Source organism: Xyrauchen texanus, chromosome 3, assembly GCF_025860055.1.
Source record: "Xyrauchen texanus isolate HMW12.3.18 chromosome 3, RBS_HiC_50CHRs, whole genome shotgun sequence".
Classification (NCBI taxonomy): domain Eukaryota; kingdom Metazoa; phylum Chordata; class Actinopteri; order Cypriniformes; family Catostomidae; genus Xyrauchen; species Xyrauchen texanus.
This window is the reverse complement of record NC_068278.1, coordinates 13,550,334-13,571,029: the sequence shown is the minus strand read 5'-3', so window position 1 is coordinate 13,571,029 and position 20,696 is coordinate 13,550,334. Positions and strand designations below refer to the sequence as shown.

Genomic DNA, 20,696 nt, shown 5'->3' with positions numbered 1-20,696 from the left:
GCCCATTAATTGACAAAAAAAACCTTGTGTGCTACATTCCAAGTCTTCTAAAGTCACAAGATACCTCATTCAAAGCAATATAATGAGACTTGGGATATAGAATACAAATTCTCTGTACTACTGTATTGGTTTCACTGTAAATAATGACACATTCAATGATCCCTTTAACTAGACTACAGTGTCTTAACTTTTATAATGGCAACAAAAAGCCCTTTGAATGCAAAAGATAAAGTCAGTGATAAAATAAAATGTCCTATCACAGGTCACTGAATACCTCTCAGAGCTCACTGGTTTCACCTTTAAAAGGGAGGCAGTTTGTGTTTGCTTGATAGATTTTGCGTTTGTCTGTTTGAAGTTTACAGAGTCACACAGCAAGAATGAAACAGCTGGAGATGTAATTTATCTCAGCTGAAGCCGAAACAGAAGTTCATCTGCTTTGTTACCAAGCAGACAGACTGATGTTGTGACTGAATAATGTCAGAGACACAATGTATATGTGGCACTGTAATCAGGGTGATATACTGCACCCCATTGTTAGTGCTTCTATTGTTTAGGTGTTTATGTACTTTGCCACTTTGAATAATATAATTTGTTTAGTGGGGCTGGGAAATTGAATGCAAATATTTCTTCCATTAATAGCTTACATTTTACTGCGGCAAAAAAATTTAAGCAATAAACGCAATTAATGCATTATCTGTTTTTTCACTCCCTGAAACATCACTTATATTTTTCCTCACTTCCTGTGGCTAAAATTAGCATATATAAATTTTAAAGAATTACATGCTCGACTTGACTGCACATCTTAGCACAGGAACTGATTGCATGGAGCAGTGCATGCTTATTTATTATATTTAATAAATGTTTTACTCATATCCATCCACTTTATGGAGAATGGAGACTTAACCCCGCAAGTGGTGAGCCAGGTGTGGGAGAGATACCCAAAAACGTTCACTCACTGTCAACTGAACCAGTGTGAAAAACAAAACAGCAGATGCGCGATAGAGGCTGAATGGCAGCCAGAGAAAATAATCGATTTATATTTAAAACTTAAGCATTCAATTTGTTTTATTTCTGTATGTTTAGTGTCTAATAATGCATTGGCAATGCACACTTACGTTTCTCTTGCCAATAAAGCTTGATATGAATTTAATCTACCCATTTGATCCTATTATCAAAAAAGTCCACTGGAAAATGACAGAAGGTTTTGTCCAACTCTTAATAACAGAATGTCCACTGTTTTTATGGCATGTAAACATATACTTTATACTGTTATCAACGATTTCTGCCTGTAAAAATGTATCTATCTATAGTAAATATATTTCTGATTTATATTTTAATGTTTGTTTAAATGCACCATGTCACATGATTTGTCACAATTAATCACAGAAAACTGTGGAATTAATTAGTTAAAATTGGTTTAATTAGTGTCCAGTTCGGTTTATAGCCCTGGATTTTAGAGGAGTGGTAAAAAATCTGATTCAGCTTTCCACAATTTCTGTACCTTGCCCTTTTATGCACACACACACACAAGCTAAGTCGTCATCCTGTGAAAACAATGTGGTTTCAGGCATCCTTACTCTTATGATTTAAAACTCTGTCAGCACTTCCAAATATTCACCAGTGGTTTCCAGCCATGGGTTTGCTGAGGGTATGTAGGCCAACTGCCCCAAACGTTAACACAGCGCTGTGCTTTCACAAAAGTGGGCTTAAGGTCTCTGTCTCTCTTCTCTCTTCTCTCTCACTCTCTTTCATTTTCTGTTTTTCTCCAGATTAGAATAATAATGCGGGCCCTTGCTTAGACCCCCTCTGAGGGGGATCTGACAAGATATTCTGCACCTAATCTGATTAGCCAGTCGTGTATAAGATCAAAATCATTGTTAACTTGTTTGTGCTGGAGAAGATTTAGAAAGCATAACTTGAGGACACACAATGAACTTCTGGTAAGCTTTGTGTTTACCTGAAGACATGGATTAATTTGGGATGTTCTAGGACAGTGGTTTGTTCTGATAGGGTTGCCGAGTCAGGGAAAGAACAAGTAATTAAATGTGACTCACTATATTGTAGTGTATAGTTAGAATAACAACTTTTAAAAGGGAACGGAACCTTTTGTTGTTGACATAAAGTCTGTGCATCCAGTCAAACAAGATTCTCATTCTCATCTGTCACATGCCAACACAGACATGCAAAACTATGCAAGTTAAAAGAAAATACGACACAGTTGGATCATCACTTGATGTCCAAGGTAAAAACTGTCCTGAATCAGTTGAGAACCACTGTAGAACCACTGTTCTGGACTGAGATAAGGGCTTTAGATGGAGACAGTCAGTGAGAAGGAGATTTGCTCACCAGGTGTGAAAACAATGGCTAGTGTTTGAAGGCCATGGGCGGATGGATGCAGGCGGGGGGCCTCCGCACTCTCAGTGAAGCTGTGATAGAAGACAGAAAGCTCAGAGTGCATAGGGCCAGCGTCTTGGTCACAATGAGTGGGGCGGTTGTTCGCGGCTGGGGTGGGGTAATAGAGGGAGGGAGTGAGGGAGAGAGAAAGGCAGCAGCCCCGAAAATGGGGTGTGAACCCAGAATGGGACCAGCGGGATGTGACTGAGTTTAATAAGGCTTTGTGCGTGGGTGGGTTTACTTCTTTGGGGACAAATTTGTCCCTAGAAGCTAGCTAAATGTTACAAAACCTCTCTTTGGGGATGTCCTCAAAGGTAAAAATTATTTATAAATCTATCAATGAAAAAAGTGATTTTAGGAGTAAAGATAAGGTTTGGATTATATATATATGATATGTCCTCCTATAGGTATGCCTTCTCACCTTGACTAGTCACCTGTATTGCTACAGACAGGTTTTTCATGTTTTCTATATACTCAGTATGATGTTTTGGAAGTTGTGACTGTATGATGATTATAGTTCAGTTCTGGTGATTTGATTCACTTAAAAAATCCTATTCTTAATCGGTATCATTGTTGTTTTCCAGTTAAAATATCTAAACATCTTTAAAACCAGATCAGTTCACCTTTTAAGTAGGGCTGGGTATCAATACAGATTTCCCGAATTGATTCAATTCCGATTCTGATTCATAAGCTCTTGATTCATTTTATTTGGGTATACAGTATTCTGTTTGTATGTTACATTTATTTATTTAACAGACACTTTTATCCAAAGTGACAATTATATGTCCATTTTGCTTGCATATGAAAGAACATTTTATCTTGGTACATTTGTGAAAATATTAATAAAAAAATTAACAACAGGGCCCATATGTTCTTCAAGTGCAGGACAGTTTTACCATTGTTCTGCCATTTGTTACATTCAAAGTATATGTTTGTTGAGTTAATTTGGATCATCAGGATGCCGTGACATCTGCCAATTGGGAGGTGTTATACAAATACAGTACATTTACATGCAGCTAGTGACTAGGCGTAGAATTAAAGATTCATTTTGGGACTTTAAGAATCCATATCAGGATGGTTTAAGATCGCGATTTTTACCCAGCCCTGCTGAGAAGCAACTTTGCACCATACATGTTATCCCTTTAAGCTCTAAAGGTTATTATAAATATTTCCTGTTTCAGTGGCATGCCCACAAATAAAGGCTCATAACTCTACAAATAAAAAGTGGGTCAATTTTTTGGTATGATTATAAAGAAAACTTGTAAAAAAAAATTATGAAATAGATTAGGATCAATTATGAGACTCAGCCTAAAACACTGAAAAGTAAAAAAAAAAAAAAGCCCATCTTATTTGTTTGATTTGATATATCGCAGGGTGTAAATAAGGTAGCTCCGAAAAACTACTTTTGTTTTGTTTCCAATCATGTCAGTAAAATATTGTGTTGATACGTCAAAGCAATCAAAAGTTATACCATTACAAATATAATTTATCCTAGTATCCAAAAACGTCTTCAAGTGTCCAAAAGCCTCTCCACCAAAACATAATAATTGTACATAAGAGCTAAATACACCTGCAAATACAACGACTAAATCAGGGTTCCCTTGGATCGTTAAAAAGTCTTAAGTTCAGTTTTCCAACATGTAAGGTTATAAAAATTATCACAAAAAGTATTATTAGTATTATACACTCACCTAAAGGATTATTAGGAACACCATACTAATACTGTGTTTGACCCCCTTTCGCCTTCAGAACTGCCTTAATTCTACGTGGCATTGATTCAACAAGGTGCTGAAAGCATTCTTTAGAAATGTTGGCCCATATTGATAGGATAGCATCTTGCAGTTGATGGAGATTTGTGGGATGCACATCCAGGGCTCGAAGCTCCCGTTCCACCACATCCCAAAGATGCTCTATTGGGTTGAGATCTGGTGACTGTGGGGGCCATTTTAGTACAGTGAACTCATTGTCATGTTCAAGAAACCAATTTGAAATGATTCGAGCTTTGTGACATGATGCATTATCCTGCTGGAAGTAGCCATCAGAGGATGGGTACATGGTGGCCATAAAGGGATGGACATGGTCAGAAACAATGCTCAGGTAGGCCGTGGCATTTAAATGATGCCCAATTGGCACTAAGGGGCCTAAAGTGTGCCAAGAAAACATCCCCCACACCATTACACCACCATCACCAGCCTGCACAGTGGTAACAAGGCATGATGGATCCATGTTCTCATTCTGTTTACGCCAAATTCCGACTCTACCATCTGAATGTCTCAACAGAAATCGAGACTCATCAGACCAGGCAACATTTTTCCAGTCTTCAACTGTCCAATTTTGGTGAGCTCTTGCAAATTGTAACCTCTTTTTCCTATTTGTAGTGGAGATGAGTGGTACCCGGTGGGGTCTTCTGCTGTTGTAGCCCATCCGCCTCAAGGTTGTGTGTGTTGTGGCTTCACAAATGCTTTGATGAATACCTCGGTTGTAACGAGTGGTTATTTCAGGCAAAGTTGCTCTTCTATCAGCTTGAATCAGTCGGCCCATTCTCCTCTGACCTCTAGCATCAACAAGGCATTTTTGCTCACAGGACTGCCGCATACTGGATGTTTTTCCCTTTTCACACCATTCTTTGTAAACCCTAGAAATGGTTGTGCGTGAAAATCCCAGTAACTGAGCAGATTGTGAAATACTCAGACCGGCCCGTCTGGCACCAACAACCATGTCACGCTCAAAATTGCTTAAATCACCTTTCTTTCCCATTCTGACATTCAGTTTGGAGTTCAGGAGATTGTCTTGACCAGGACCACACCCCTAAAGGCATTGAAGCAACTGCCATGTGATTGGTTGATTAGATAATTGCATTAATGAGAAATTGAACAGGTGTTCCTAATAATCCTTTAGGTGTGTGTATTTCAATAATATAATGTTCAAGTTGACTGGATTCCAAAAAAACTATGAACAGTGTTTCACTGTTTTATTAATTTGATTAATTGTTTTGAATTACAGTGATACTATATTCTTTTGATTTGTTTGCAATAAATCTGTTCAAATTTTTTTTCTCAAATGACACAAATTCTCAATAATAGTGATTTAATAATCATGCTTATAATTTTGGCCAAAATAATCATGATTATCATTTTAACCATTATCATGCAGCTCTAGTCTAGACAAACAGATAGTCCTGCCCTAAAATTACGACATTAGCAAAGCCAATGTGTGCTGGTCGGGATGTTCTAACAAACAGAGCATTATTTTAAAAGCACCATAGAGCCACAGTGTTTTTGGAGGGATTCAAACCTACAAACTTAGGTTTTCTCATGGTTGTCTTTTTACACAGTAAGATGGGATAAAAGTAATTTGAACAAAAAACTAAAATCCCACACTTTACATTTAAGAGTAGGATGTTTTGCTGCGTTGAGCTGAAACTGCACAAAAATATACGCCTCTGTGATCATGGAGGGCAACCCATTTCGGATGTTGTTGACATAACAAGTCCCCTGTCCTTCCCTGTAGTAGCTGTGCCACTGACCTCATATTGTAGAGGGGGCGGGGGTGGGGGGGATGGGGGCATATAGGGGGTGACGAGTGATGGGGTTGGTGTAGACGCTTCACCCTTGAACCCTCGCCAAGGTCTCTCTCTTCCACCTGTCATTCGCCAAGGACATGGAAATCCCACAATAACCCGTCTCCACGGCACCCCAAAAGCCCAACTCCCTGCTTCCCAGATGTTTCCAATTAAAAAAGAGGCCTTTCAGTCTTTTCTGTATGCTGAGAGAGAGAGCAGTTTGCAGAGAGATAGAGAGGGTGAGAGGAGAAGACATCTCTTTCTTCTGTTACAAAAAGACTGTTTAGGGCAGAGAGTGACATTTGGAAATTCATAGTGGCTGGACATTTGTTTTGATCGGAGCTAGGACTGGAAGACGAGAAGATGAATGGAATCGGTCATGTCTGAGTTACAAGAGGATTTTCACAAAATATGCTCCTTAAAAATGCTTTTCTTCAATGCATGTCACTAGAAATGTGCTGCAAAGAGGAGCTGCTCACATATAATCATCACACACAGAAGTCTGTTTTTTCAGTTTCTGTGGTGGCAGCCACTGGCTGTTCTGTGTCTGCACTCAAAACCTCAATGTTGCCTCAATAGAGTCACCCAGCAAGTAAGTAGATGGAGGATTTTAAAGGAACAGTTTGTCCAAAAATGGAAAAGTTTTTCAGCATTTACTCTCCCTTGTGTCTCTCCAAACTTGTGGCTTTCTTTCTGCTGTGAAAAACAAAAGGAGCAATTTAGCCAAATGTTCCAAGCCACTCTTTTCCATACAATAAAAGTGATTGGGGACTGGGACTGGTGAGGTCCATAAATGACAAAAAAAGCACAATAAAATTAGTTCATACATTTAGTGTGCTGTATTTCAACTGTTCAAAAACCGTAGCTTTGTGTGAGAAGCATACAAAAACTCTGAAAGTCATTATTTAATTATTTATTATTTATTTCACCCAATTTGGAATGCCCAATTCCCAATGCACTTTTAAGTCCTCATGGTGTCGTAGTGACTCGTCTTAATCCCGGTGGTGGAGGACGAATCCCAGCTGCCTCCACGTCTGAGACCGTCAACCCACGCATCTTATCACGTGGCTTGTTGAGCACGTTACCACAGAGACATAGCGCGTGTGGAGGCTTCACGCCTACACTATGTTCCCCGCAACATCCACGCTCAACTTACCACGCGCCCCACCAAGAACGAACAACATTATAGCGACCACGAGGAGGTTAACCCATGTGATTCTACCCTCCCTAGCAACCGGGTCAATTTGGCTACTTTATGTTCGTATTTGCATTAAATTCAAAACTTCACAACGTGTTTGACATCATTAATGTGAAATCTGCCAAAGCTCATCTTGAGTTTGCATGTGTAGAGGTGCAAATAAGAAAATTGCCATTTTCTCTTCACGCACAGCTATTTTATGTCTATTTTATGACTGTTTTTGTCATTGAATGGAGAAAAAAAACATGGACATTCTTTTTTTGTGTTTCACAGAAAAAGAAATGGCAAATGGGTTTGCAATGAGGGTGAGTAAACGATGACAGGATTTTTATCTTTGAGTGAACTATCCATTTAAAGCTTTTATTGTATGGTTCAGACACACATATTAATTTTTATGTATATATATATATATATATATATATATATATAGATTCATGCACAGACTGTTCACTTTGTGTTATGAAGCAAATTAATGGTCCATGTTTTATCCCATCCATGAAAATGAGTTTGAAAGTCATAATATTCAACAGCTTGGTGTAGATTGGATCTTTTTGGTGGTTGTCTAACTTGTATGGAGTATTTTTCTGTGATAGTCAGTGCTGATTTGGTATGGTGGCCTGGTACATTATTTAACCAAATATTGCCAGCCTAGTGAAGTTGTGCCAGAGCTTACTGCAAGATCAATGTGAGTCAGCAGTAGACCTGCATGGAATCTTCACCCGCAGCTGAATTTGAATGACTGGCATTCATAAAATTCAACAGCATTATTTGTTTAGTAAATAGACTTTGACTAGCCTAATTAGGTAATGCTTTCAGGTACCAATAAGAGTTTAGAACCTTCAGCTCCACTGAGCACATTTAACCATAAAATTATTCTGTGCAGTTCCAGCTTCTCAGGGGGCATCCATTCCACAGGGAGAGACCCTCCTCTGGCCCACCCAGTCATGAGGTTGACCCACCTGGCAACCAACTCAGTTGTCCAGCACTTGACCCACCTTGTGTCTTAGAGCTGGATGCAGGCCTGATTTAAGTAATCTTATCTGAAAGCAATCACCACAGGATAACAACAAAGACCAGTGACTCCCTGACTTTCTCATATTTCTCATATAAAGTCATGAAAATGATTGAGACGTGAAAAGATAAAACAGACTTGGTACATGTCTGAATTGGAAAGCACACCAATTTGGCTTCTAATTTAAATGTTAGCTAAATATATTTAATATATCAATGCCTCAAACATACATCAATAAAATAAAGTGCTGATCAATGATCAGTATATCTATGTTTTATTACATCCCAAGTACTTTCTTAATATACACTGCAACACCATTAAAACCACCTGCAAATATTAAGTAGGTGCCCCTCGTGCCGCCAAAACAGTGCCAACCCGTATCTCAGAATAGCATTCTGAGATTATATTCTTCTCACCAAAATTGTACAGAGCAGTTATCTGTGTTACCGTAGACTTTGTCAGTTCAAACCAGTCTGGCCATTCTCTGTTGAACTCTCTCATCAACAAAGCATTTACGTCCACAGAACTACCGCTCACTGGATGTTTTTTGGTTTCTGGCACCTTTTGGAGTAAATTCTAGAGACTGCTGTGCGTGAAAATCCCAGGAGATCAGCAGTTACAGAAATACTCAAACCAGCCCGTCTGGCACTAACAATCATGCCACGGTCCAAATCACTGAGATCACATTTTTGATTATATGCACTGCACTGCTGCTACACGATTGGCTGATTAGATAACCGCATGGATGATTGTTGATGGCAGATGAGCTGGTTTGAGTATTATTATTCAGAATTATTTTCCTTTAGTGGAGTTAGTAAGGATTCATGCAAGATGAAATGTCTCCTTTGTCTCCCATTCACAAAGGAAATTTTCCAAAAATACACCCCTAACAACAACACATCAATGCCTACTTTACCTTTAATTGCTTCTATAGCCCGCCCAGAAGTGCTGAGCAGTGAGATGGCAAAAATAGAGAGTCAGTCAAGAGAAGAGAGCCAATCATAACAGTGGGCATTTACTGTCAAGTATTAAAGAGAAGCAGTACCTATACTCAATGTTTCTGACAGATGGTCAGAATGAGGGTGGATATTTATGTTATAAGTGAATCTTAAGGAACATATTAAAATAATATAAAGGCATATCATGACCCCTTTAACCGCTTGAAGAAACCCCCATAAAACAGGTCCAGTCAGAGTCAGGTGAAACCTGAAACCAGCCTAAAAATACAGGACTTTCTCTGTCGACTTTCAAGCGTTGTTCAAGCAACGCAGCGACAATTTGTTTTTCGGCTGCTTAAATTTCAGCCAATTGCAGCTAGTGGTGTTTAAGGAGGGGAGTACTCCTTCACAATTAACTGAAAACTGGTATGGAATGCCCACTTTTCATGATCAAATCAATTTAATTATTGATCAAATCCTTCTCGCTGAATAGCTTGTTTCAGAAATACATCACATTACAGAATTTAAATGGGTTTTAAAATGCTGTTTCAAGTAATGTGCTTTTTCTTATAACTGGATTTTAAAAGAGTTTTGAATGCATTTCTTTCAGTTACCAATAAAAGTGTAGTAGTCTCAGCTCTGTTACGCCATATTACGCAAAGAAATTATGCAAGATTCCACAGATGTTTCCCTACAATCAGTGCAGAAAATATGAAAATAATTGCACAGATTCTCAGTGGGTCTAGACATTATTTACAGATGTCAACTAACCCTGGGTAACTTCAACAGAAAGAGTGTTTGACTGGTGCTTACCTCATTAATAGAGGTGTAATTGAGTTTACTCTAAAGGCTGTGAATTAAACAATAGTACACACTCTGAATGAAATGCTTTGAAAGCTAGATTAATGTTGTGTTTATAATGCAGCCTTTGTTTTAATGTTGCCTGAAGCACTGTGATTGCTCAATGCTCAATGTATTTGTCTTTGGCAGCTTGGGCGCTGGTGGATCTGAAGATGGAGGACACTGTAGAGGTTTATATGGATGAGACTGCAGAGATCCCCTGCCTGTACTCCTTCACCGAGGACCCCAGTATAGTGATGGTGCAGTGGTTTGTGGTGAGTCCAAAAACCTCTCACACGCTTTCAGTCTGTACACTCTGCCTATATAGTAGTGCTTGCTATGAGTGGGCAATGCATAGCCACATTCAATTCCATTTCACGTCATCCTCAGCGGGCTCCTGGAGGTAATCGTGTGAGGATCTCCTACAGTGACCTGACTATGCAGAAGGTGGATGCAAACACAAGCTATAGCAATCGGATCACTGTCAGGTCAAACAGTGATGGAGAAACTCTGACGGTTCAGGATGTTAAACTGTCTGATGAGAGAGAGTTCTTCTGCCAGGTCAGTGGGATGGCAGCAGGCAATGGTGAGGGCAAGACGCTCCTGAAGGTTTTTGGTAAGGATCTTCCTTGTGTTTCAGAACATTCTCCCTAACACTGTGTCCTAACCAGTTATGACGTGATAAATAAACAAAAAGTCCAATAACTTCAATGTTAATCAGAGATTCTGTCCTAACTAACTATGACTGAAATGCAGTGTAAATTGATGGACAACACAAACACACACAAAACAGGTCTTCTGTGTAAGTGATAAAATTATGGTGAAAGGAGCTCTTAGCACTATTTGATGCAAAAAACAAGCCCAGATGGGACTTGGGATCAAGTATTTTTCAGCCTATGTAAGGCTCATTTTAATTACCACTGAAGCACACTAAATCTTATCTATCTTCAAAATGCAGAATGAGAAGTTTTTGTCTGCAAGCGCTCTTCATGTGGCTTGACACTGGTGTTGACACCCTGACATGAATCATGAACGCAGCTTCATGATTGCTGTAGGAAAGGGGATAGCCACTGTCACCTGGCCGATTCATATTGTGGAGGATGAGAGTTTAAGAGATTTAAAGCCCATTGCAATAAACATGCAACCTATGTGGGGAGACTAGTTCTTTCAGTTAGTCAAACTCCTACTTAGACTTTAGGAAATTTCTATTGTTATTTGAATTGGTGTGATTTTAGTGCATTTCTATCTTTATACTGTTGAAAGGTTTTGTTTGGAAAATGTTAATAAAGCATTATTATTATTATTGTTACATATTGTTTTGTTTTCTTTCCTAAAATGTAAATAAATGCATTTTGACAGGAAATTAAGTATATTTAGTGTCAAATTTGAGCACTTTCTAAATCTGTGATTAATCGCGATTAATCGTGATTAAAACTTTTAATCGACTGATGGCACTAGTTTTAACATTTGGAAGTCCAATCAAATAATGAGTCAAGAAAGGGAAAAACATGGCTAATATTACCTCTGGTTACCGTTCTTTATAGCTCCACCCGGAGTAAAATCTCATTGGCCCAAATTCCCAAATCAAATATGATTTGATTAACTGTGATATGAGTGATTTTGTCACATCACACAGCATTTTCGCTCTCAGTGTGGACAGTAAAATTACTTTTCGCTCAAAACTTGATGCATCATTCCTGTTTAAGACGCAGTGTAAAAAGTTTTTTATTTTTTGCAATTTTTCCCCCTTATGCTCATATAGCATAAACAACAACTTTTCATTTTCAGCCCCTCCAGAGCCTCCTGTGATTGAAGGTGTTCTGTCTGGAGTTTCTGTGTCTGAGGACTCTCCAGCTAAGGTAAGTCATACGAGCATATGAGCATATTTATGAATAGCCAAGTCATTAATGTATACAGTATGGTGAGTTTAAGCTGACTTGTCTTTTATTTGGTTAGATTGCATCTTGTGAGACCAGAGATGGCTTCCCCAAACCAAACATCACATGGTACCGTGATCACATCCCCATTCACCCTGTGAATGGCTGTGAGTAACATTAATATGTTTTGCATGGACCTTGTCCTAAACTTAAACCCCCAAATTTACATATTTTTCATCTAACTCATGTGACTTTCTACCTTCTGTGGAACATAAACAAAGATATTTTGAAGGATGCATGACATTGTCCATACAATGTAAGTCAATGGGACCCAAATTTTTCGGGCTCCAAAAAGGACATAAAGCAGCATACAAGTTATCTATACGACTCAAGTAATCATATACTATTTAATTGAATCCATTTAATTTAATCCATGTCTTCTGAAATGGTATGATCACTTTGGGTGAGAAACAGACCAAACTTTAGGTTCTTTTTCACTATAAATTGTGTTTATTTATAGCTCATTCACACACTTCCTAATGCTTGATACATGCACTGACCGCTGTACACAATTTAGACACAATGTTGCCAGATTCATGGTTTTCGCATCCAGTTGGGTTGTTTTGAAAATGTAGACACAAGTTAAAATGATAGAGTCAGTGTTTGATTTTTTTTGGGGATACTTTTAAATGTATGGCAGCTACCACAATGTTGATGATAAACACAAAAAAATGAAAATGACAACTGCTTATTAATGTGTAATGATCCTGGGATTGAGTACCAGTTAACTGCATGTAGCGTAAAAGCATTATTATTTTGAAGCCTGCACTGTTTCAGTCGGGCAAGATATCAAGATTTATAGTGAATAAAGACTTTTGGTCTTTATTTTGGTCTGTTTCTCACCCAAAGTGATCGCATTGCTTGAGAAGACATGGATTAAACTATTTTAGTCATATGGATTACTTTTATGCTGCCTATGGATTACGTTTATGTCCTTTTTGGAGCTTGAACGTTTTGAACCCTCAGTGACTTTGTATGGACAAAAACACATCATATTGTACATCTTTCAAAATATCCTTGTTTTTGTTTTACAAGAGAAAGAAAGAAATACGAGTTTGAGATGGCAGGAGGATGAGTAAATTAAAATGTATTTTTTTCATGAGCTGGACTGCTGGTCTTGGTCAATCTCATTAAAGCTAATATGCATGACCCAAAAACAGCTATGGCTGTTCAAAGATCCCTGCTGGAAAATCAAGCAAAAACTTAAAAGCTTAAGTTAAAATGAAATCAGAATTGACCCAATTTACTTTTTTAATACACATCCCATGGTCTTACTGTGAATGATTTATTGATGCATGTAAAACTTTAATCAAAAATGTAAAAAAAAACTTGCTCTGCTAAACTCACTAGCCCTTTCACTTTTCAACCTCCCCTCCAATATACAACCATGATCCAGAAATTCAAATCCCACCCTATGTTTTTTTCAAAATATTTCAATGGTTTCATGTTGACTTTTAGGTGGTAGCTGGTTTTACATGGTTTCTAGCTGGTCCTAGCTGGTCATTTGTAGTCAATAGCTGGTTCAAGCTGGTCTAGATGGTTCATGAGCTGGACTGCTGGTCTTGGTCAATCTCATTAAATCTGGTAATTCACCTTGGACCAGCATAAAACCAGCTACTGTGCTCCAAAAAAAAAAAAGAATTTACCACCTTTATATCACAATTTCCCACCCAATCACCCAAAAAGGGGATCTCATGATTTACTTCTCTTTAAGCCATCCCAGATGTGTATGACTTTCCTTCTTCAGCAGAACCAAAGTGAAGATTTTTATAAGCACATTTCAGCTCTTTTTCTCCATAAAATGCAAGTGAATGGGTGCCATCAAGCTGCTGGCTATTTGATGGTCCAAAAGGCATATTTAGGCAGCATATAACTAATCCACACAACTCCAGTCGATCAATTGACTGCACCCCTATTTTTTACAAGAAGTGCCATGGGGTTTTAAATTACCAGAGAGTCAGGCCTCGGTTTAACATCTCATTTGAAGGACAGTATGGACAAATGTGCTTATAAAAATCTTCACTTTGTTTCTGCAGAAGAAAAAAAGTCATACATATCTGGGATGGCTTAAAGGTAAGTAAATCATGATAGCATTTTCATTTTTGGGTGAACTAACCCTTCAAGCTCTTACTTCTTTAATGTTGCCATTGATGTGTTTGTCTGTTTGTGTGTGTGATTATCTCAGTGGTGAACATTGTAACTCTAGTGACGAGGGAATCCAGTGGTCTGTATAACGTTCAGAGTGATCTGCATTATAAAGTGATTAAGGAAGACAAGGATGCCCATTTTTCCTGTGAGGTCAGCTACTTTGTCCCAGAAGCTGTCAGGACAGCCGAATCCAAAGGCGTCAACATCACTGTTCATTGTGAGTCCCTTTCTGGTTGGATGTTCTCTGTCAGTCATATGTTCTAGCAAAACGTGTTACGCCGTGTTCTAACCAGTCTCAACCCCAAAAAGCATTGTGTTCCATGTTAATCTGAGTTGTGTCCTGTTTGACCACGACAAGCAAAAAGACATATAGTATTGTTGGTCAGTTGTTTTTTGTTTTTTCACGTTGCGCTAGGTAGCTCTGTGCACAGTGATCCTGATCCATCAAAAATGTTCTGATCGGCTGTGATGTGTCACTTCGCACAGCATTTCCACTTAAAAACTGATTTGACACTGGAAAGTTTGCAACATGTCTGGTTTTGACAAAATAGCACCTGCATTTTCTGAATAGTTTCATGTTTTATGTCACATGTGATGGATTAAAGGTTGCATTTGTCATGACATGGCTACAAAATACTTTACTTAGTCAGTGTTGACTAAATAACTGTTTGTGAGAATTGCGTTGCCCTAGTGAGACTTGTCTGAATACACTATGATTCATGGCCTCTGGGTCTTTGTGTATGTGCGTATGTCCTGTAGACCCCACGACCAGCATGGAGCTATGGAGAGTATCGCCCGAGGGCTTGGTCAAAGAGGGGGACACAGTGGAGATCCGTTGCCAAGGCAACGGGAACCCCCCAGCACCCATCACTTTCAACCGAGAACAAGTGAGAATGGGCTCTTTTTTTTTTTCCACCCTCCTTTTATTCTGACTATTTTCTTTCTGGATGGGTAGCTGTAAAGCATTGAGAAAAGCATGCATAGGCGACATCTGGCCCAGACAATGTGCTTGATATGCACAGAGTTAACAGTACCAGTACTGACTTAATGCAACTTTATGTGTGCGTTTCGTATCTTAAATGCAAATGACTGTAAAATGACTTCTAAATGTGGCCGTTAAATGATTAGTTTAGCATATTGACTTCCTTGAAGAACTTAAAAGGTTATGTCATACATTTTCTTATCATTTTTCCATTGAGGTCCACTTAAAACTTATATGAAAATGCTGTAACAATATGAAATGAGTAACAATGCTTGCTCACGGGTTTCAAGTTTGCTGTTGTTTCCAATACACTTAAATAACAGCCTCTTGTTAAGCCTGCATTACATTGTGGCATGTTTTAGGTGCAATTTAGATACATGCAACTGACTTTAAATCAGTAAATCAGGGTGTGCAGAGTGACTCCATTCAGGTGAGTTGTGTGTGGATGCCGCACAGAATAGCGTGAGCCTCAACGTGCGCTAGGTCTCCGGGGTCTCAGATGCGTAGGCAGCTGAGATATTTCGTCCGCCACCCGGAGTCACTAAGTCACCATGAGGACTTAGAGCGCTTTGGGAATTGGGCATTCCAATTTGGGGAGAAAACATTAAGTTTAGAGGGTCTATAAGGGAACCTCAAAAGATTGAATGCATCTTAATTTCAGTACAATAGACATTCACACTGTGTGTTTTGTGTTTGTAAAAGTCCAATGTGGAGCTGGATTCCGATCAGGGTCTGCTGTTTCTGAAAGAGGTGTCTCGGGCAGACAGTGGTGTGTATGAATGTCACTCTCTGGACCTGGATGCGCTGGATCATGATGAGGTGGTGGAAACCATACAGCTCACTGTACACTGTGAGTTATTTAACTTGTATAATCACTTGTATATGAATTTAATAAGGTAAGGATTTTGGACAGTCATCATGACATATTATTACACGGCTCTCTGGAGTACATGATTCTGATTGGTCAGCCGTAATAATGACCAGTTGACTGTACATTATCCTGCTAATTACATGGCTCCTTAGTTACAAAATAAATGGACATGCAATATTGATTTGAGTTTAAATAATTTTATTATGCGAGAAGAGTGGTTATTAAATATATGGATTAACAGACGTTTGCAGAATGTGATGATGCATTTCTGCCTTATTTATACAAATCTAGCAAACTTTTTTATATGATAATTTTTTGAAACATTGAATGCAAGTTTATAACATTATGCTTTGTGTTATATTACCCTGGAATTAGTTTTAAAAAATGAATTACCACAGCATCGAGGGGGTTTCTATTACATCTGCTGAGAGAGTGACAATAAATTTCATTAAAATGTAATAGTGTATTTTTTCTTCTGGTCATAGAGCAAATGGGTAAGTGAAAATAATATTAGTTGTGGTCTCCCATTCACTACCATTCACCGCGGTCGAAGTTTACCCTGCAAACTTTTACTTCCGTGTTCCAAAACCCGGAGCCTGAAAAAGGTCTATTGTATGAAAAGGGCAACACGCTCTCACAGCGAAATCATCAGGATTTGTACGACTTTTCTAAATTTGGCTAATTTGTATGATATCGTGCGACTGCACTCGTTTCAATCCCCGCACCTTTCACTACGGCCAGTGATGTCGTTGGACATCGTTTCCATCTAATAGATGACAAATTCTTGCTTCTATCGCACACAACAGCTTCAGTAGGGGGGCAGTAGGGGGCAGTCAGCGCTCTAGCTGTACAGGCAACAAGCCACTTCAAACCAACGAGCCGGGTGACATTGCGCGGTAAAATCTAAAAAAGCATGTAAACCATTTGATTGAAGTAAATGTACTTATTTGGCTCAAGTAAAGTGAACTAACAGTCAATTTTACTTGAGCCAAATAAGTATATTTACTTAAATGTTTTAATGCAAATGGTTTCCTCACTTTTGTTAAAGTAAACATTACATTTTACAGTGTACCTTCTAGGGATGGTGGAACTACTTAGTTTCTTTTTTGATATGATACCAAGTATTATCAAGACCAATATTGCAGATACCAACACCAATACCTCTATTAAACTGATTTTTCTTTTGCAAATTCTTGGGAAACATTTGTAATTTTAAACATAATTTGTTTTACATTTATTGGCCTAAAATGGAAATTATTAGACTCCTGTTATGTTTAGCCTTATGAACATGAACCATGGTGTATATATATATATATATATATATATATATATATATATATATATATATATATATATATATATATCAGTGGCGGGCCGTGCATTAAAAGTCTAGGCCTTCAGTGTGATTCATGCCATTAAGAAAACACAGTTTCACAATGAATAAAACACCCTGTGCCTTTGGGCATCATAAATTATGTCGCAGCAAACTAATAATACCAATTTACATTTATAAACACGTCCACGCACGAAAGCAAGAACATGAAAAGCACAAGCAAGCCTAAATGTAACTGCAGCATGACTGTTTTGTGAAATGAGCGTCTCCCGAACAGACATTCAAAATCATATTTTCTCATATGAATCTACCAAGGAGGTCTATAATACCTGGAAAAATCTATCTAATAATATTTGCGATTTAAATGTTGCTTGCAATAAATTTAATTTGTCAGGATACACGATAATGCTGCTTTCCTTTAAAATTGGATTTGGGATATTTCTACTTGATATCTCCGACCATAAATGTGTTCCATTCCCCGATATTTGGAACTGCAACTCTCCCGTTAGCTTAGCAGAGGTTTGAGTCTCATTAGAGATGTCTCCTAGCAACCCAACTGATAAACAATGCTGCAGCGCGAGCATTTGTGCTTCAGGTGTACGATTATCAAAAGAGATTATAATGTTTGTTTGTTATAAAACCAGTTAATGCAGGCATTTGTTAAACAAGCTTTAAAATCATGTAATGTGGAAACAAACTCATTTATCGATATTACATAATAAAGTGAATGTTTATCACTTACTTTGTATATCTTCCTGAGTATTGACATAATTGTGTGACATCATGCCCCTGCATCTCGGTGAAATCAGAATTGAGAATTTCTGCACAAGTCTACAAGTTGTAATTCTGACTTCAAGATGCATCCATTGAACTTTTCCTAGTAGGAAGTTGTCAAATCCGACTTTCCGAGTTGAATGGAATGCAGCACTACTTTTCAAAACTGATACTGAATGCTCAAGCAGCCTAATTAAAACTCCTGATGTTGCTATAACAACGCAAAAAGCACTTACCAATTTACTTGAAGTGAAAATCAGTCCTCCTTACCTGATTAATAAATTAAGCATACACACGGCCATGCAAAACATCTCGTGTTTTTAAATCCATAAGGATCTCTTTCTCAATGTTATGACAGTCGACTGGCCAGACAGCTTGATCTTACACTTTCTCTTAAAGTGTGATTGCGTCACTCAAGGCCAGCTAGAAGGCCCCGACCGGGACATATCCTAAAGATCACACCCACCAAGGACAAATAAATCAATCTGATTGACTAGAGGCGCTGAAAACTAGTGAGATGCAACACAACTAAAGTAAGATGCTCCAAAAGCAATTAAAAATAGCTCAGAGGGAAGTCGGCAATAATAGCGCTATTTTCAATTATATGGAAATAAAACAAACAGTATTTATACTTTTAAGCCACTTTTTGTATTGTCTAAATGCTTAACTTGTCTGCTGACACAATATATATATTTAATGTAATGTATTTGAATTATCTAAATTATAACATTTATTATATATTATAATTATTTGAGTTTTATATACTAAATTATATTTATTTGTGGGCCTTTTGCAGTAAACATTTATATGTAGTAAATTCGATTAATAAATCGGCACATCATGGTATTAATTCAATAAAAAATCATAATCAATTGACAGCCCTAGTTATTATACTAAAATATTTTACTGTTCCTGTAGCTCGACTCATATGGCGCTGGCAATGTCAAGGTCATGGATTTAATTCTCAGTGAATAAATGTAAAAGTCATAATTCACTGAAGAATGCCACAAAATTGTGACCAAGTTTCAGACTTGCATCGCATCAATTAGCAAAGAATCATTATCGAACTGAATTATTGTCAGAGCAAATATTTACACCCCTTTAAGTAGCTATTTAGAGCCAACACACAATTATATTTATTTATATATTATTATGGAGTGCATACAAAGAGAATTAAGGTCTTAACACAAAAGCATTGATAGTATCCACTGTCAGAAGAGAACACATCCTTTAAAGTTGATTTTAAGGTTTTAAGTAAATTAACTTGGGTATAATTCATGTCAAGGTTCACAGCTAGGTTTTTACTCTTAATTTTCCACTGTTTATGTGTGTTTGTGCAGATCTGGACCCAGCTGTGGTGGTGCCCAAAGACTCCGAGGTCATGCTGAAAGGGGAGAGTCTAACAGCCACCTGCAATGCCCTGTCATCTTTAGAGACCTCTAGTGTTTGGTTTAAGGTAAGACTGCAATGGATTGTCCATTCAGAGATTCACACCCCGATTCAGCATTCTAGACACTCCCATTCACTTTCTGTTTACGCTTTGAGTTAATAGCTTTTTTGCAGCCCATCCTACAGTATCTTCTCTATATTTGTTTGCATCCATTTGCGTGTGCAGGATGGGCTTGAGGTCGAAAGAGGACATGTACTGCAGCTTCAAGATGCCACGTTTGACACAGCTGGACAATATGACTGTGAGGTGACTGTACCGTCTCTCCCAGGCCTGCAGACCAGCGGTTCTGTCCATATCATTGTACAAGGTAAACAAGAGATCTAAAGTATCTAAAACAGATGAAATTCAGGATCAGAATGCAGTCTACTCATTTGTGTAATCCGGCATATAAAAAGCTTTGTTACTGGATATCTTCCCCCCAGGTGCGCCTCAGATGAATGATGCAGAGAGGGAGATTGAGCTGATAGAAAGAGTGGGGGTGTGGGTCAATTTGACCTGTGAGGTGAGAGGTCACCCAAAACCCGTCATAACCTGGAGCATCACTGGCAGTCAGGTAATATATGTACATAGCTTATTTATCAGCTCTCTGACCTCTGCTCATGTTACAGGGTGTTTTGGATTTGCACCTTTGTCTTAAATGTGTGTGTGATGCATTCTCAGAGCTGGCGTGAGGTTGTTAAAAGAGAGACGGAGGATCAAATCTACAGTGTTGTGACGATTAAAGTCAGTGCTGACACTGTAGCATTTTGCAACTCATCAAATGACTTTGGAATAGAGACCAAGACGTACAGCATCAGAAGCAGTAAGTCTCGATGTTCTTCTTTTATGTACACTGAAAGTTTGGCTTTGTCTGTTGTTGCTTTTTTATTATTATTTTCTAGCCTGCTTTTGAGAGTACCTCTGGTTCCCCTTCTGTCGGTCTCTCCACGTTGTGTCGGAGAAGCGATATTAGGGGTCTCTCTTGAGCGCCGATATATACCTCTGTTCTATGAAAAAAGGCCAGTGAGGAGTTAGCAGAAGATTTAGGCGGGGCGCATAACAAGTTGTGTCTTCCCCGGCACATCGCTGAGCCGAGCCACTCTTGTGGCCGGACCATTTCCGGCTCCTCAGAAAAATCCTGAATGAACTCCCATATTTGCCCTGCCTAAATACCTGTATGTCCGGGGGCGGGATATGCAAATACCGTCTGCCAACTTCTCATTGGCCTTATTTCATGGAACAGAGGTTTATATCGGCGCTCAAGAGAGACCCCTAGTG

The 20,696-nt window shown here is 38.5% G+C and overlaps 1 protein-coding gene across 2 annotated transcripts in view; it reads left to right on the top strand.

Annotated features, from left to right (window-relative positions):
• The window catches only part of mcama (melanoma cell adhesion molecule a), an 83,356-nt gene that overhangs the window by 51,732 nt on the left and 10,928 nt on the right, over positions 1-20,696 (top strand). For both annotated transcript variants that reach the window (XM_052112412.1, XM_052112403.1), the window contains exons 2-12: positions 10,095-10,219; positions 10,335-10,560; positions 11,733-11,803; positions 11,901-11,988; positions 14,067-14,246; positions 14,789-14,916; positions 15,714-15,861; positions 19,330-19,445; positions 19,605-19,746; positions 19,862-19,992; positions 20,100-20,241. In XM_052112412.1, the coding sequence (XP_051968372.1) occupies positions 10,095-10,219; positions 10,335-10,560; positions 11,733-11,803; positions 11,901-11,988; positions 14,067-14,246; positions 14,789-14,916; positions 15,714-15,861; positions 19,330-19,445; positions 19,605-19,746; positions 19,862-19,992; positions 20,100-20,241 (1,497 nt within the window). The remainder of the gene's footprint in view (positions 1-10,094; positions 10,220-10,334; positions 10,561-11,732; positions 11,804-11,900; positions 11,989-14,066; positions 14,247-14,788; positions 14,917-15,713; positions 15,862-19,329; positions 19,446-19,604; positions 19,747-19,861; positions 19,993-20,099; positions 20,242-20,696) is intronic.